The sequence below is a fragment of the Gekko japonicus genome, unplaced genomic scaffold, assembly GCF_001447785.1.
Source record: "Gekko japonicus isolate JY-2015 unplaced genomic scaffold, Gekko_japonicus_V1.1 scaffold1640, whole genome shotgun sequence".
Classification (NCBI taxonomy): Eukaryota; Metazoa; Chordata; class Lepidosauria; order Squamata; family Gekkonidae; genus Gekko; species Gekko japonicus.
In genome coordinates, this window is record NW_015173183.1 from 330,170 (window position 1) to 348,823 (window position 18,654).

The following is an 18,654-nucleotide window of genomic DNA, read 5'->3' on the forward strand; positions in this document are numbered from 1 at the left end:
TATATTCAAGAGCTGGAATTCATCCTTCTAACACATCAACAAGAACCTTTCCAGAGTTAGCAGTAACAGCCACCACCACGGCAAAAGCAATACAGAGCTGCTGGAGGTGTGTGCTTTGGAAAGCTCCAAAATGAAGACCTGCAGGTAGACCCACTCTTGGTAACAGCCATGTATTCAGTCTTACAGGTCCAGCTTAACAACTGCCTAGTGGGACTTGTTTTCCAAAACAAGCAGATGCAATTTCCGCAATGACTTTACACGCAACAACCAGTTCCCAATGGAGATTTACAGATCTCATCATGTGTTTGCTAGATAGCTACTTAGCTGGCTTTACCATCCAAGCCTATGCAGATTTACAAAGAAGTCAAGTTCCGCTCTGTTTCATGAGACTTATTCCCAAGTGTCCATAGGATTGCACCTTAAGGGTTAATCCTCACAATCAGCTGGTGATATGAAAGGAGCTGGTTACTTTATGAACAGACCTATGTAAATCGATAATTCGCTAGCCATTTCAAACCACCATCAGGATTACAGACAGAATCACAGGGTCAAGTCTACACAAAAGGCATCTCATATCCTCAGGGGGATCCCACTAGTGGATAATCAAGAGGCAAAGTTATCTGTGATGACTGATTAAGTGAAAGCTGACAGCAGCAGTCACATGCTTACGTTAAGAGCCATTTATAACTGGATATCAGTTCACTCAAATGTGTAAACAGACCCAAGGCTGATAATGAGAATAATCCTGGAGTCTTGCAAATGTAACACAAAGATGGGACAAGAGGTGCAGTTAAGCTGAGCTTCAAGATGAATTTCTTGAACCCAAAGCCTGACAGCACATCTCAATCTCCATTTTAAAAATGCTTCCCCTCGATACTAGCAGAGTTTCGATTTCAAAACTCAGCTATTCTGTTACCCAAAGATCTTTGCCCCTACTGCTGAAATTTCCCTCCAGCATCTGAAGGAACAGTTGTATTGGTCAAACAAGCAGAACATGCAGGTGGATATAAGTAGCTGATGCATCTGCTTTCCACTTTTGCAAAGAATCATCAGAACTCCAGTCCATAGTAGCTGGGTTGGACCAAGATTTCAGCTACTGGAATATTTTTTTTTCCACATTACTGCTATTTCTAAGATTTAGAGCTTCAGAGAATTACAGATCTGGGGGACTGGTAGGATAGGCGGGTGTGATGCATGGGAATCATGCAAGTGGGACCAGGGAGTTACAACCAATGGAAGAAAAGCAAGAAGCTGTGATTGGAGGCCCACTCTGACCATGCAAAGTTCTATGTAGTTCTGCTGCTGGCTTCCAAAATATCCCCAGATGGATATTTTGCACAGGAATCCAGCAGGTTAACTCATAACTTCACTTTTTAAAAAAGGAATTAGAAACACAAGAAGTTCCCACCAATGTACCCTCTGCTTCAAACTGGAAATGCTTTATCACTTTTCAGTCTTTATTCAAGGGAGATTTGTGACATCATCATTTAAGACTCCTAGGTTAAAAGGGCAAGTGCAATCAGCCCTTCTGTTGATCTGTTACAGATGAAGTATTGCACTGAACGGACTTTCGTCCTAACTCAAAGCAATTTCTTATGATCACCCACATAATCCAAGAGAACAGCAACTGTTGTGTTACGCTGCATCTTCAGGTATCCCTTCCAAAACCAAGACAACTAGAAGACAGACTCACTTGGATGGTTGCTTTCTGTGTTCCCGGTTGGGTGCAACACTCAACTGGGAGAACAGGAAGCATCCCGAGGAAAGAAGTTGCTCTTTCCCACCATGTCACTACCACCAAATACAGCACAGAAAGCCAGCCAAACGGTCTGCTTTACCTGAACTGCCCCCATACTGGGTTCTGTAAGCTATATGGCTTGTAGGGATCAGCATGGGTTGAAGCACTTCTGGAGGCAACTGAGAGTGCTGGAGCAGTGAAACTGATCCCTGAAACTGAGCTGTCTAGAGGGCCTTTAAAGGCACACAGACATCACCTGGAACCAAGAGAGGCAAAGGAAATCTAGGAGGCTCTCCAAAAGACAGTGATGGAACATTCATTCTGCAGTACATTGGGAAGCAAAAGAAGTCATGCAGGAAATGTAGACAATAACACAGGCCACCAGGAGGGCAACAGATCTGCGTCCAAAGCACACAGAAAAGTCCAACACCAATCAACTTTTAAAAAAAACCTGTAAGAAAACGTTTACAGGTTTCTTTTTGGTGCAAGTATCTGGAAAGGTTTATGAATCATGCAAGGAAGATGGAACAAGCATGCATTGTATAAAGGAATGCAAGTATTAAGTGGATGGAGTGAATCTCATCTGACTTTTGTTTGGGAGGATTTCTTCATTTAATGCAAACATGACACCTGGGGAACCAAATCACTGCAGTTTATTTGATCTGGACAGTCAGTGTATTTTTAATAGCTTTTAGTTTGCTTTTTAAAGATGGCAGCTGCATCCCCGTATTTGGCCAAGTTGGACAGGTCGAGAGGGAAGTGGGGTGGAGGGAAGTTACCAAAGTCATGACAAGGGCTTGAATTGTCATGGTAACGAGCAGAGAAGGCGTAACATCTATCTTTTTAATGCCTTTTTCAAGCACAGCCACCCACTGGCCATGCTTGGATGTTACTAACATTGGTTATCCGTTTCGTGTTCCAACTGTACTCATAAAGGGCCAAGTAAGCCCCAGAAGCATTTACAGTTTTCTCACTTCAGCACAGTACAGACACTTATCAGGGTGGTGATCATTTTCACACAGTGGAAGAGCTAGTTAGTGCCAACCCAGCCCTGATATAATGTGATATCTGAGCCTGGAGATCTGTAACATAACTCAGATTTGCAAAAATATCCCTCTTGCAGTTTTACAGAAGGAGGGGGAAAAGAACATGAACTTGGGCCATGTGCTTTAACGCACTGTGGATACGAATGAGTGGGTGAGCAAGAGTATAGGGTGGACACGCCACTCACATGCTCTTTTGCTGTGCAAAAAGGACTTGCCAGCTTGGTAAGTGCCTGAATTGGGTTCAACACGTTGGATGTCTAAAAATTCTGACATAGGACCTGAAGGTAGATTGAGAAGCAAGCCCCCCAAAACACACAGCATGAATATTGCTATGTCAGCAAAGGAAAGCTGGACCACTCCAGGAGAGGAGTTTTTCCTTTGGGAGCAGACTTCTGTTGGTCTGTGGATCATAAAGAGAATTCAAGCCCTGCTCATGACAGGGAGCATTCCTTTATTTGTACCTTCACTATCCGAACGACCTGAAGGGAACACGCCAGTGGCCGACAGGTAGATCAGCAGGACACTATTTGCAGGCAGTTCCTGAAATGTTGACAAGAAAAGAGGTGTTGTTAATTTTGAATGCATGAGGGGCACATCTTACACATCAATAACACATCATTATCAGCTGCATTTCAGAGGATACTGGGTTCCTTTGAGTCTACCCAGGGAAAGGGGGGAGTACTTAATAGTTTAGACTGCTTTTAAGCAGCCCCCCCAAACAAATAACAAGGTCACCAAAGCACTGACATAAAAGCAGGTAACAGACAACAGAAACTGACTGGGAATGAGGAGTCCAGTGGCAGAGATTCATTTCGGTTCAGGGAGGTTTTGTGTTAGATTCTTCTGCTGAAGAGAGGCACTCCCCCTTTCCCCACAAACCTTAAATGATGCAGCTAGGAAGGTATACAGTTGACTGAAAGTTGGCTTGTATAGCAAGTATTTGTGGGGATTCTCCCTCCTTGCTGGCTTTTCAGTTGTCTCCTGTGTAAAAGAAACGTATGTTCCTAAACCAGCCTTTGTATTTCACTTAAAAAAAAGACATTGATTATTTATCTCAGCATGGTACAAATCTATTTTTAATTAGCCCATGTGGAATATTTTAGTGCAGGGAGTAACCACAGTCCCCACCCCAAAATTAAATATTGTCAGCTGCCAGCCTGTTGAGTGAGAGGGGGAAAGGTACAAATATAAATCAGACTTGCCTGCAATCCAGGCTTATTCATTTGTGAGGCTAAATTCATTGGCTCCCTCTCCAGAGCTTGCAGCATCCGGAACATGTCGATTGTCAATTCACTGAATTTCACCTGCAAAAGAACTGCTCATAACTTTGCCGTTCACAGTATACTGAGGTCCTTTGGGGGCTATTTACTGGGTAGGGGGAGACAGAAGTATTAAAATGATTCCTTAAAGACAGAACACTAATTTTCAACAAAGACTAAAAATCCCAATACGTGAATGGAAAGAACAGGATGTTTAAAAATCAAATCATGTGGAGCCCCCAACCATATAAGCAGTAAAACATTTTAGCCCCCCTTCCCCTCCAAAAAACCCTAAAAATAGTACAAGCATGGCACAGGGAAAATGTCTTGGCATAATGCCTAAAAGCATATAACAAGACAGCATGTTGCACCTCAAGAGGGAGAAAACTCTACTGTTTCACTGTCGCTACTAAGGTGGCTGGCGGAGTGCTAGCCACTTGCCAGCTGGATCTCCCACTACTGAGGCACCCTCAAGGCCTTCTGAAACTATCTTAGCAGCCAGAGACCTTATTAATTTGCCACTTCCTAGGCAGGTGTCCACAGAAGGCAGTTGTGGGCAGATTGCCATATTATATCTGACGATTCCAGTGTGCCTCAGACTGTTCCTCCTGCACCTAGAAGCATCAATAACAAGTTTTTCACATAACCTCCATTGGTATTTTTGTAAAAAAGATGGTGCTGAGGGGATCCTGCAGAATCCTGGCTGGCAAATCTCAGAGGAAGTGAAGGTACACATTCTCCAGGAAATTTTGACATGCAATTACTTGGGTAAGCCAGGGTATAATCAAAGACTCTTTGATCTAGGAAGCTATGTAGAGTGGCTAAAAGAGGACCCTCCACAGATTGGGAGTTCCAGAGAGTAGGAGTCATCATCAACAAATCGCTGCCCTTGACCCTTGTGGCCTCCCCTCCTTTAAAGACACATATGTTTCTAAAATGTTCCAGTATTGTCTACCAACCACATGTCCTTTTTGTGACATTTTTAATGCTCTCACACAGGATCCCACCTGATTGTTGCAGTTCCCAATAATAAGTGCATCCGCAAGAGTCAGCTGCCCCACAATCATCCCCTGCTCCAGCAGAGGGGCTCCCATTTCAGAGAGACGGTTGGAGAGGATCACAAGGGTGTTATCATCATTCAGGACCATCACCGGGTCTGCCTAGATGAACAGGGAAGCAAGGACAGTCAGGCCTACGCCTTGCAAGAAAGAATAAGCAGCACTGCCAATGAGAGAGCCCTAGAAATTGTGTCCAGTACGAAGCTAGGAATTGAAATCATACTGTGCTTGGTGTGTGTGTGCTTTTCAGGTCCACTTATTACAAACTGAACTAAACTAAGCTGGATAAAAGGCAACGGAGCAGATTAACACTAAGAGCACGATCAATGCAACTGTCACCCTTACTCACTGTTCTGTTTCCCAGTTAATCTACACTCAGCCTGTTCGTTTTGCAAAGATTTCCTTCATCATGGGCAGAAATAGCACTGGGACTGTTGACAGTGTGTCTCTGATTTTCCCAAGCAGCCCTCGAAGCTTCAAGGCCTGTAAGAGTAGATCTGATCCAAAGAATTCTTCCTCCACATATTCACCAATTTTCTCTTATAGCAATTCCAATCTGCCTTGGGTGCAAACTCACCATCAAGAAAAATACAATTACACATGCCAAACCAGCTTTTTAAACACACATGCTTGTATTGTCCAATAGGATTTCTTTTTCTTGTTTAGGAGGCTGATTGTTCTAGTCTTTGGATAACTGGAATGGAATACTATGAAAGAATGGAAGGACATGAGGATAGGTAAACAAGGTGTGATAGAGGAACAAAAGTCATTTGCCAATTCTCTAGAGCCTTTTGAACTCTCCAGAGTCTATGACAGCTAAACACCTGGACATTTCTTTTAATATGAAAGCCACCAGAACAGGCAACAGTGATAGCCACTAGCTCAGATAATTGATGGAGAGTAAGTCTAAGAGCAACTATTAGTCATGATAGCTTAAAAACTGTAATTTGTATTTACAGGCAGCATATTTTTTGACTACACGTTACTCAGGACAGACCAACAAGGGCCCACACTTGTACCCCATCATGCCCCGTTTCAGAGCTTCTTGTGGGATCTGGCTGCCTACCGCTGGCAACAGAGCACCAGCTTAAATTGACTTTTGGTAACCCAAAACAGCCTGCAATCTCCACACCAGAGCCAGAAACAGACCATGCATTCACCAGACTTGACGCCCCGACTCTAACAAAGGATCACCAAAAAACATTCTGATGACAGTTAACCCAAGTAATCCTGACTAGGTGAAAACACTGAATTCCAACCACAAGAGGAGTTTGTAAAAATTGCTGCATACTAGAGAATGGTGATCACCACTCTGACTGGGTAGATAAGAGGGGTGAGGGTGAATGACCTTACAAAATTCCCGAAAAAGAACAGAAGACTGCTCCTGGCCCTACCTCAATGAATGCTGCCACTTCTTGGAGAACCAAGTTCCACTCCACCTGGTCCTCTGTATTGAAGCGGTGGGTATAGTCTTCAATCTCGTCTGACAATTCCTGGAAAAGGAGATGCAATAAGTGGCTTTTAATGGGTGTGCAGTGTTTTCATCTATTTTTAATTAGGTTGTGGGTGCATGTGTGTGTTTATTTAAGCATAAAAGCAGCCTCCTAGACACAAGAACAAGAAAACTATTTCAGCATACCCATGTCCTCAACACTTGGCACATGACCTCCCAAAAGGTTTGTGCTTATTCTTATATTTATGCCTGCTCTCCATCAGCAGTATTTCCCAAGCTTATGAACATATAAAGCTACTTTCTACAGTCAGACCCCTGGCCAACCTAGCCCAGCATCTTCCATTATGACTGACAGCAGTTCTCCAGGGCTTCAAACACGGGTCTTTCCCTTTAAAGCCCTATACGGCCAGGGGCCAGCATACTTTCGGGACCACCTCTCCTCATATGAGCCCCGCAGGAACTTATGATCTATTAATCAACATCTCCTGGTAGTTCCCAGCCCCAGGTATGTCTGACTTGCCTCAGCGAGGGCCAGGGCTTTTTTGGCCCTGGCCCTTACCTGGTGGAATGAGCTCCCATTAGAAATCAGGGCCTTGTGGGACCTATTACAGTTTCACAGAGCCTGCAAGACAAAGCTCTTCCGCCAGGCTTTCAGCGAGCGCCCACCTGCTGTTGGCCTCCCCTCTAGTGGCCTCAGATCCAAATGGCCACCTGGGAACAAACTGTTTCTTGCTGAAACCTGTTGAGGCACTGATCTTCTACTGAATATTGTTTTTAGATAGGTTTCTAGATATATTTTAACTGTTGATTTGTTGTACTGTGAATTTTATGATGGAACCCGCCCTGAGCCTGCTTGCGGGGACTGAAGCCAGGACCTTCTGCATGCAAAGCAAATAAAGAGCACTGAGCTAAAATCCCCTCCTCCTTGAATGGGGTCAAGGTTCAAATCCTTGCTCATATATAAAAATTCACTGGATGGCCTTGGGGAAGGCATGTTTAACCTACCCAGTCCTCAAAGGCTCGTTTCAAGGATAAATACACTTCTTCAAGCTCTTTGAGAGGGAGGCAGATTACAAACATAACAAACGCCTACACCAGTATGGCATGACGGTTTTTACCTTTACCAGATCCTTAACAACGTCCATTTTGTTGAGTAAAAGGCAAACCACAATAAACCGTGCATAATAACGCAGTTTCTTAACCACCAGTTCAGGCCTGGAAAAGAAAAAGAAAAAGAAAAAAAGAATAAAGATTATTCAGCAGATGGTGGGGAAAAGGGACAGCTCTGAGCAAAGATGATGGATCCTGCACCTTATAGCATCTTCTGCAATTCTTCAGCACAATGTCAGATATTTTTCATTGCTGAGGAAATGAAGGTTGGGGCAGAGCTAAGCCAAAGACCTGTTTATTTACCTGGGGTCCATTTATGGAGCATGCCAGAGATCTATAAGCATTATAGCCGGAGATATATAAGCATTAAAACTTTCCAGTCCCTGACCATCATTCAAATCAATGTATGGTTTCTGTTATGAGAAGACTTTGCTTTGCTATGGCTCATAATAAAGATAAAGAGTAACAAGAGCCTGGAAATCTCATCCCCCACCTACTGGTGTCTGCATTTCCCTCCTCATTGGCTCCTATTTTCTCCTTTCTTCTCCCTACTCCCCACCTTTTCCCCCCATTCCCACTCCTCCCTCTCTTGCTGCCCCCTTTTCCTTCACCCTGTTGCCTTTGGGTTCATTCCCTACCCCATTATTCTCTCCAGTTGACCTTTTCCCTGCCCGTCACTCCACTTTACAACTAATGCAGCTTCTTCCCCTTACAGCTTACAGACTTTACCCCCCCCCCTCTATCACCAGCTCACCTCCAAACAGGACTACATAACCCCAAAATAGTTGTAATTCAAGTCCTAGGCAACCCCAAATGGTGGCAAACAGTTTAAAACAATTCTGTGCTTTATTTAATCACTGCCTCACTTTCAGTAAGATTTTTCTGCAAACCTAGGGTTTCAGAAACATTTACCCTAGTTGTGTATGTTTCCCTCCGTCTTGTGTAGGTTTTTTGATCCATGTGGTCAGACCACCTGTAACTATTAGATATATCTTACTTTGTATGTTAATACTTTCCAAGTGTCCACACTTTACATACATTATCTTGTTTTAATCATAACCACCTTGTAAGGCAGGACAGCATGGGCCCATGTGTGGGAAACAAGGAGGGAAGGAGCATTAGCTGTTCTGCTGGCAACAGTTCAGAGGGAGAGATGGTACAACTGCCACCCACCAGTATTTGCCACCTGAGACCACTGCCTCACCAGATCATCGGGTCAGTCCTGGGGCTGCAGAGGCAAACTATGCAACTGCCTGTGATGCCGGAACACCAGGGTCGCCTGCCTCTGCTATGCAAGTTGACTTTGGAGAAGGAAAAGACAGAGCCTGCCTGCACTTTAGAAGGAAACCCACAGAGGCACCTTAGTAGCTTTTTTCCTGGGTGATCTCTCCTGCATTCTGGAGGACAGACTGGGAGCCAAGTATCCAGACCATTAATGCTGTTGTAAAGCAATGGAAGCAAATGAACAATGAACATCGCAAGCAACCAAGAAATACAAGGGAAATATCCTCATTTTGATAATGGAATATACCATTATGCAGTTTGGCACTCAATGACTGGGGGTGAGGACTAAAATTTTAAGTTTGCCTTGAAGAACAAAACCAAAACCAAGGAACGTGTCATAGCCCTACGTGGATACTTGCTGACAGCCATACTGTAGCCTGCCTTTATCAAGGGTCCTGCTGCTTCCACTCTTCTATCCATGCCCATGAAGCAGCACAGTAAAGAATCTCAGTCCACTGACATAGCTGAGAGAAGATGAGCCACAGTGGGAGCCTCCAGCAGCAGTGAGAATCCAAACGCCCCAGCTAGTTCTGTTTAGCAACACCATAACCCCAATGTGACATGGAACTTATTTCTCAAAACAAAACAATCTTTCATGCTTCATGGCAAACACACTTGGGTAGCCCTAGAGAGTTTCAAAACAAGATGTCCTGGCCCCACTGGTGGACCTCCTGATGGCACCTGGTATTTTTGGCCACTATGTGACAGAGTGTTGGACTGGATGGGCCTTTGGCCTGATCCAACATTGGTGCCTCTTATGTTCTTATTAACTTGTGATATAGCACACATGGCTGGGGGAGGTGTCCGCTGTTCAAAGTCAAAAGCTGCATTGGGCATTTCCAAGTTCTCAGCCATGTCTAAAGCAGCTCTTTGGACCTCAGCCACTGAACCCCACAGGACAAGATTCACAAAGTCACAAATAACAAAAACTGCTACCCATCCCACAATCCCATGCGTCTTATTTTTTGTTGCAAAACTCACAAGACTGAGGCATGGCCTGACCTGTCTTCTTTGTTGACTTGGGAATAATAAGACCTCTGCCGAATAGCAGAGTAGAAGGAGAAAGCTTCATTCAGGTAGCTGGTTTCAGATGTGCGAAGGCTGCAGAAGAAGAACAGAGACTCAGACTCCACTGCTCCGCAGGGCTGCACACCAAATTCATCCAACAGCTATTGGCAATGTGCAAAGTGAACCAGTCTTGATGAGGCCCTTACTGGCACTCCTGTTATTTCACTGAACTGTCTGTCACTCTGACATCCAGTATGAAGGATACAGAGCTTTTCACCACAGAGATGCAGGGACAAAGCAAACAGAACACCCATCTACCCCACATACATAAAGTACTGCAAGCAATGACAGCTTTCAGTTTCAGGAGGGTAGCCATGTTGGTCTAGAGCAGAAGAACTAGATGAGTCCTGTAACACCTTAAAGACCAACAAGATTCACAGGGGATAAGCCTTCAAGAGTCAAAGCTCTCTTCATCCCATGAAGTCTAAGATTTGACTCTTAAAAGCTCGTACCCTGAAATCCTGTTGGTTTCTAAGGTGCAACTGGGACTCAAATCTAGTTTCTGGTTTAGCATTGCAGATACTACAAGCTACGCATTGGTCCAGTCTCTCTCATCTCTATGGCTAAGCGTACAGCTAAAGCATCCAATAGGTTACTTCCCCCCTTCCCTTAGTTCCCAGTATCTAAATACTAGATTTTCCTCCATCCCAAAACACAGTGCAGAGGCTAATATTCTTCATTCTTACAGTCACTAATGTAAGCAACAGCCTTACAAAAGAATCCTGAATAGGTGGCCCATCTTACAAAGAGTTTTGTATACTCTGCATATATGCATAGTCTCAGTTCTAGGCCAACATCATGTCAACTGAACATGACAAGATATGCTGTAATAAACTAAGCAGAGCTGAGCCTGGCAAGTACTTGAAAGGGCGACCTCCAAGGAATACCAGGGCCGGGACGCAGAGGCAGATAATATCAAGCCACCTCTCTGAAACGTCCTAGCCCCACTAGAAGTCACCAGAAGTCACCATGACTTCCAGGCTTGCAAGCACATACACAAAAACACACACACAACGCAAAAAAAAAAGATATGCTGTAATGCAAAGGAAAGTGGTGCATGTCTGAACATTTTGCATAGTTTCCCCTATTTATGAGACACAATGCAAAGTGTGAACTACTGGAAATCCTGCTCAGCACCTCTCTGACTTTCCTGATCCCTTTTCTGCTCACTGCTAAAGCTGATCTGTACTATTACAAATTCTACTCATTTCTCATATTTAACGCAACAGCACAGTTCTTGCTTCCCGAGAAGCTGTGTTATCTCTTTGCTCTTTTGTGCATGACAAGGACCATTCAATGGGCCTCAAAGGCTTGGTTACTTACTAGTAGTGGTAGTAAAGCTGCCCAATCTTTGAAGCGATCTCGCCAATTTGCCAGCGCTTCAAGCCATATCGATTGTCCAGAACTTGCCTGGGGGGGGGAGAGAGAAATGAAACTGTGCCACATTCTGTATGTTCCACACAACATGCCATTGCTTTTACTTTCAGCATCCAACACAGTTATCCCACATTTACCGGGATTAAGTGGGCTAAATGAAGACAGGCTTCCTTAAGGGCAAGATTAAGCTGTGAACTCTCAGCAAGAAGAGTAATGTGTTTAAATTATCTCCAATATCCAAGGGACATATCTACACTACAAAAATTATACCAGATTAACTCTCACTGCTTTCCCCAAAGACTCCTGGGACTTCTAATTTGACAACAAGGCCATGAATATTCTTAGCCACTTCTGTTGCATCATGGTTTTCTTTCTTGTTTGTTCAACTGTTTTGATCTTATGGAAAAGTCCTATGGAAATGCTTTACATAAAATAAATGAAGCAATAAACTACAGTTCCCTGAGGTTGGGGAACGGTTGGTAAACAGTTTATGTTTGTAATGTAGTTACACCTCCTACCATAGGATATGCTTCCTAGGAATGTGCACCTATGCACCTATGCCTTCTATCTCACTGGGTCACAGTTATGAACAACGTACTTGAGTGCTGCTCAAGAATTTCTCCCATGGTCAAGAAGAGTGTCCTGGGCTCTCAGGCAGACAGGTACCTTCTCTTGCTACTTTGGTCCACATTATGGGAAGTGGAATGCTGCAGACTCAATGCAGAGCTAGCTCTTTAGGTTCCTCTTACCGGTGCTGCTGCTGGAACTTCCAGAGTTTGGTGTAAACATCAAAGGTGCGTCCAAAATAAGATTGCCACTGCTTCTGCCCATACTGAGGCAAGTCTCTGCGACAGAACAAAAGAGAGAGGAACCCAAATAATCAGCCCTGGAAAGAGAAAGGTGTCATCCAAGACAGGAGAGGACAAGCTCAGTAAAAAAAACAACCAAACAAACCAAAAACCCAACACCAGCTTGCACCTTGTAGTCCTGGTACTGGAGTTCATGTATTTCCCACATACATCTTCTTGAAATTGCAAGGGTGCGTGTTATTTCAGCCTTAAAAATACTAAAATGCTGTTTTGGGTAAAGTAGAAGAGGTATGTACAATAAGGCCAAATCTACAAGGGTTGTGCCACTTATGGGGCTACATCTTTTACTATATTATGCTTTGGTTTTATATACTGGATGCCACTTTCTTTTACAGACACATCCATGCATGGACATCCCATAAATATCTATAAGTGGCCCCTTACACACCAACAGGGATAATTTGCTTGCTTTGCATACAGAAGGCACCAGATTAAGTCCATGGGGACCAGAGTTAAAATATCTCACGTAGCAAGCAGTGGGAAACATTCTCTGCCTGAGATCCTGGAAAGCCACTGCCATGTAACCAGTACTGGCCTGGAAAGACTTGTGCTCTTACTAGGCATACGGCAGCTTCATGGGCTTTCATGTACATTCAACACCATGTTGTGTATGTAAGTCATAACCTTTCCCAAAAAACAAGCCAGTAGAAAATGTTAGAGAAGGCTAAAGAGGGACGAGCAGTAATAGACCATGTGAATAGATGCAGACTGCACCAGCTCCTCTTTCTCTTTTCGATGAAACTATGTATTTGAGTGATATGGAGAAGAAGGACACCCCAGGATTTACACCAAGGCCAGGGAAAGCCAGAGAACGAGCCTATACAGATCTGGGCCAGTTGCAATGCCTTCCACTCTTTAGCTTCATTTGTTGGGGAAGATGCTGGAATTTTGCCCACTCTCCCCCTCCCTCCATACACTACTACTTAGCAGCTGAGATTGCTTGAACGGTCCATCTCCAGTAGAGCAGCTACAAGCATGAAATATGTTCGAGAGCAGAAGCTGTAACATCCACTGACACCTTGGCAAGCTCCGGACCCCCCTTTTCCTTAAATGCTGTATTTGGCAGCTGAGTTCAACAGCAAGAAAGAAAGAAGGGGCAGGCGAGGCTCTCTGTACTGGAAGGAGGAAGAGGAGGAGAGCAGCTGCCAACACACAGCCGGAGGTTTGGCTCACTGCCACTCAAATGCCTGGGATTGGAGGAAATGCCCCCCCCAACAAGCAGAGCGATGCAGGCTGTATTTCTCCTTTTCTGCACAATGAAAGATCCAAAACCACACGTACCCTTATGCTAAGAACAGCGGGTTCTGGCTCCAAAGACCTGGTGAGCACAGAAACACACAAGGCGAACCTTGTGAATCTGCTTTGCGGCAATAAACCTTTCATCATAGCAGCTTGCTACCCTAAAACAGCATGCATCCAGGAGGGGGGAAACGAACAGTATTTTCAGTCCCAGGCTAGCCTGTTCCATGGATAGGGTACAGGAACAAAAACCTTTTGGGCTCTTGGGGAGAAAAGCTGATACTGGCTCCTAGGAGTTTATCAAATGCTACATGATTAAGCAAAGGCTTTGCTCCCCATCTACAAATATCTCAAAACTGCAGTTCTGGATAATGCAGTTCTGGAGAATGCAACATGGTTGAAATTTAGATCTCAAAACACCTTGGGACAGTGACCTGTCTTTTTGTTTGTTATTCTCTGAAGCACCATGAACTCTGATGGTGCTGCTCCTTTCCATAATAGTAATTATGAAAAGAAACAGAATGAGGAGTTCCAAGATCCATTTACAGCAGAAAGGCCATATTTTGTGTTAGGTTTCGTTGAGAAGCACTGGCCCACATTCAGTGAGGTACAAACTGGGGAAGAGCAGGTAAGTAGCAGAGAGTTTTGCTGAAAGCTGGGAACACCGAACAGTCCACACAAAAGAGTATCATTCCTTATGGTTGTTCCTTAGAGGCAGTTAGTAGGTGCTACTGACGTGAAATGTTGGCTGTCAAAGGGGATAGCGTTTAGTAGCTGCTGTTCCTTGTGGAATTAGATTACTTTGGCCCCTTGCTGGAATAAATTGAATACACCCCGTGAGAGGGGGCGTTTTCCTTAAGAAAAGGATATTGCAGAGGAGGCCTACTGAGAGTAGACCATTTCTTTTCTTTTCCTTTTCTGGTGGGCTGTGCTTCTACTGATTAGAGTGAGTAAGCTTATTTGTCAAATAAAAGAGGGCTAATTGCTAATCTAATGACCAAGCCACATGAATTTTAGTGCACTTCATGTGGTTTATCTAATTCCGGCCCCATCCTGTCTTTTGCTGTGTTTTGGCAATTGTTTTTTATTGTTCTCTCTTTGCTGTGGAATACTTCGCAGGGCTCAACTGGGCCAGGCAGGAGTTAATAGACACCCAAGGAAACAAGAGGAAAGCATGTGGTCTTCCATACGTACGGAGATGGAGGAAAAGCAAAGCTTGTGAGGGGGAAAAAAAGAACTAGATAACTTCAGGCTTTTCATTTTCTGGCTCTCATCTGAACCCTTTGTGCGCCCACTGAGCCTCCAAGCTTCTCCTGGTTGATGCCAGGTCAGTTCAAAATAAGACAATGGATGTTGTGATCAAGGAAGAAGGGCTCTGAGGCCCAGCTAGATGAAGCAGAAGTATCTGTTTTAGCCCAGGCCAGTGCCAGCTGGATTGCTTGTACAGAAGCAATACATGGTTGGTGGAAAGAGGATAGCTGCAGTTAGTAAGAATCCCACCACCTTTTCTCAGGGCCCATTGTCCATGTGAGTAAGCACAAGCAGCACAGTACAGGTATTGTGCTGGGGTTCCAACCTCCCCACTGCCTGACAGCCACCCATGCTGAGCTGACAGATGTCTCAAAGGCCATGCTGAGGACCTTCATGGCTTATTGTTCTGGAAGACATGCCAAGACCCACTTACCAGGTGCATCCCAGGATTCCATGTCTTAGACATGTTTGGGCACAACACCCGGACACAAGCAAAGGGTCAGAAGGGAATACAATGTCATATTTATTTAATTGCTATATAACTTCTCCTAAAGGTGACATTAAAATGCATTGAGAATAACTAATTAAGCTACAGTGGTTTTGCCTCTTACATTTCTCTTACCAGCCTGGGGGGGAGGGGGGGATATCTCAGGCCAGGACTGTGGGAATTTCAATACATTTTAACAATCTATGAAGAAAACTGAATTTATGGGTGGTATAAATTATGCACATGCTTGTTTTACAAAATTTATTCTAGCTTTGCTCACTGAAGCAAGCTCTGCCTGCTCACACACTATAAATCATCTGCAGTCACCTCTTTGCTTCCTTACATTTTAGCGATCATTGTCCACATACTTTCAAGCGTCTCTGTAGAAGGCCAAGGTTTTCAGAAAATTGAATTTTGAAAGGATATTTCTTTTGTGAGCCAAAAGATACGGTTTGCCCCATCTTAGTTACTGGCTGCTGATGCCTTAGAGCAAGGATCCCCCCGCCCCCAATCTTACCTAAAATTCATTGGATGACCACAGCTACTGCTACAGGCTAAAGGTGCTCTAACCAGCATTCACTGCACAAAACTGCACAATCTAGCTGGAGACGGGGGCTCTGTTCTTCAGCATGCCAATTTTCACACACACAATTCCCATTCTTCAAGGTTTATAATAGGAAGACGCTATTAAGCCCAGCATGCAGCCGCAACAAAAGGCCTTTACAAAAAGAAGGCAATTATTGGCCCAGAATCCGCAGTGCGACTCAGGCTCTTGGCTTCGTTATACTACAGGCAGAGCAATCTGTGTGTCCAAGCAGGCCCTGCAGGGAACTAGACCTGTGCAAATGATGGGATCGCTGAGAAGCCTCTCTCTCTTTGTAAGGCTTTACTGAAAGCTATTGAGCTCTGTCACACAGCCTCTAGTCAGCTTTTATACAAATGCTGAGGTCCTGAAGTATCTACAAGTCATCGTTACAACAGTCCTGCAAGCATTAAGGTAGACATAACATTCAAAGAGCAGTACAGCTGGTTTGAAAGAATCATCACCTTTCTGCCCTAAGCTCCTGAAAAACTATGTCTGCAAGTTTCCAGCATGACTCAGACTGAACAAAGGAAAAACAAGACACAGAAGGTGCTATTGGCTGGTGTCTGTACCATCACCCTCCCATTCAGTATTTAGAACAGTTTTCAGTGATCCAACAGTTTACAGCTCTGCAAAATTTATAATTTGAGAGATGGGAGCAAATTGAAGCATGGTTGTGTAAGTGAATAAATGTGCATATATTATTTTAATGCAGGATGTCCACTTGAGACATGAGGAAAGAGGCAGCATCAGTGGCCTACTCTGTTTCAAATTAGCTGGAGCTCTTAACAGCAAGTTACAAAGCTAGGCTCACAGTTCAAGTGAAGAGCATACTATGATTGCTCTTCAAATCTTATCTATGGTTACCTTAAGTACATAAATGAATTAAAATCCCAGAATACCAAATTTTAAATCCAGCACCAAATGTAATCTGAATACTGAGATATTCACATGTGCATGGACATTAGATTTCTTATCTTCAGATCCTACACTGCACTGAGCAAATAACTTCTAGCAAATAACTTTAAAACTCAACAGTATAAGGTTGAGACCATACCACACCCTCCTCTAGAAATAAGGAAGAGGTGGGGCCAGTACAATTAGGGCCACATCCCAAAGTCTGACATGTGGACATAGCACCATTTTAGAGTTTAACTTCTCAGAACACCACAGAGGCTTGATCCTGCTAGGAACCATGGCATGGGGTGGGTGGGTGAGGAGCTCCTATCTTTCCCTGGTGCTGTTTTCGAGAGGCAAAATGGCAGCCATTTCAGCTCATGAAAACAGGAGAGAAGAGGAACCTCTGATCCCCCCTTTTTACAGTCCCCCAGCATAATCAGGCCCCTGCAGCATTTTGAAAAGTTAAAAAACAAAACTGAAATGGTGTCACATCCAATGTTCCCCTCTAAGCTGTGGAGTTTTCTGAGCAAAAATCCTACTTTGTGAGCTACTGGCATCAAAGCTGTGAGCGAGCGATTTGGCTACTGCATAAATTAGTTTGCTCTGGAGCCCTCCCTCCTGAGCTAAGACAAAAATCTGTGAGCCAGAGGTTAAAAAAACTGTGAGCTAGCTCACACTAACTCACCATAGAGGGAACACTGTCACATCCCCACTTGGTGACATGGAATTGTCTAGTTCACCCCTCACAGTAGTCTTCAGAGGCATCCTGAGAGGCTCCAAAGCTGAAGATAATAGTTGATGAAAGCTGTCCTCATCCCCTCTGAATGGAACACAGAGGGAAGGAGAAAGGCTTGTTCCTGATCTCATACTGGTCTCCAAGGGAAAGCAAATGCCTCTAAAGTACACCATGACATCAGTCAGATCAACTCTGGGAGTAAAGACAAATCTTGGCTAGCTACTACTATCAAGGAAAAAGTTGGAAGCCCCATCTCCAAACCTCCAGCAGTTTCCCAGCCTGGTATCTGGCAACCCTACCCCATCGGTGGCTAAGGGGGACCTGGCAACCCTATTTTCAAGGCAGGCTTACAGCAATAGAAGTCAATAAAAACAGAGGATCAGTTGAGGAAGTCTATTATTAAGTGCTCAGGCATACATGGTGCTTTAACATGGTGCCTGAAGAATAACAACCTTGGTGCCAACACAAGTGCTTCTTGCATTTGCTGTTCTACTGCATAAAGGGATTTTTTTTTGCATACTCTCATGCAGCTGATATTCATTTCAATAGGGTTTGCTCAAGAGAGCTTCATAATAAATATAAAAATATTCAGAAACCATTTAGCAAATGTCAGTCTCCTTGGCCACATTTTCCGACCTGCAAGTCACAATTCTTCAACAAATGAACCTCATATGGAAACTCCGGCATAAAATTGCTGAATTTGGATTTGTTAGAGGGTTAAAATTTGAATTTGTTAAAATGCTACCCTACCCTAGCTTGGTAAAGACTTTGGATTTCTTACCTATCAGGAGTTTTAACTATTTTAGCAAAATCTAGGAAGCTGCAACCATTGCACATGTTAACTAGCTAAGCAAAGTTAGTGAATGGTCTCTTTCTTGATTAGATTTGAATTTTACATAATTACATTTCACCCTGTACATCCTGCATTTCACAGTCCCTTAACCCTGCTTTTTTTCTGTCATGTCTCTATAAAATGAACAAGGATCCATGCATTTGCACCTGAAGTAGTAAAGTCTAGCCCAGAGAATCTTATAACAAAATGTTGTTTGTCTTTAATAGGCCACAAGATTTCCTGTTGTTGTCCCTCCAGCTTGTCTCCTTTTCTAGGTTTATCTTAAGAAGAACTAGTTTGGGGGAAGCAGAGTACCAAACACCATTACTAGGAGAAAAACGATTTTGCTTTAAGCACTTTATGG

At 43.8% G+C, this 18,654-nt stretch overlaps 1 protein-coding gene across 1 annotated transcript in view; it reads right to left on the reverse strand.

The window, feature by feature from the left end:
* The window catches only part of SCAI (suppressor of cancer cell invasion), a 76,426-nt gene that overhangs the window by 15,149 nt on the left and 42,623 nt on the right, over positions 1-18,654 (reverse strand). Inside the window, 9 exon segments of the mRNA XM_015422588.1 lie at positions 3,246-3,324; positions 3,664-3,765; positions 3,987-4,088; positions 5,051-5,203; positions 6,496-6,594; positions 7,673-7,769; positions 9,951-10,049; positions 11,340-11,426; positions 12,143-12,238. Coding sequence (XP_015278074.1) covers positions 3,246-3,324; positions 3,664-3,765; positions 3,987-4,088; positions 5,051-5,203; positions 6,496-6,594; positions 7,673-7,769; positions 9,951-10,049; positions 11,340-11,426; positions 12,143-12,238 — 914 coding nt within the window.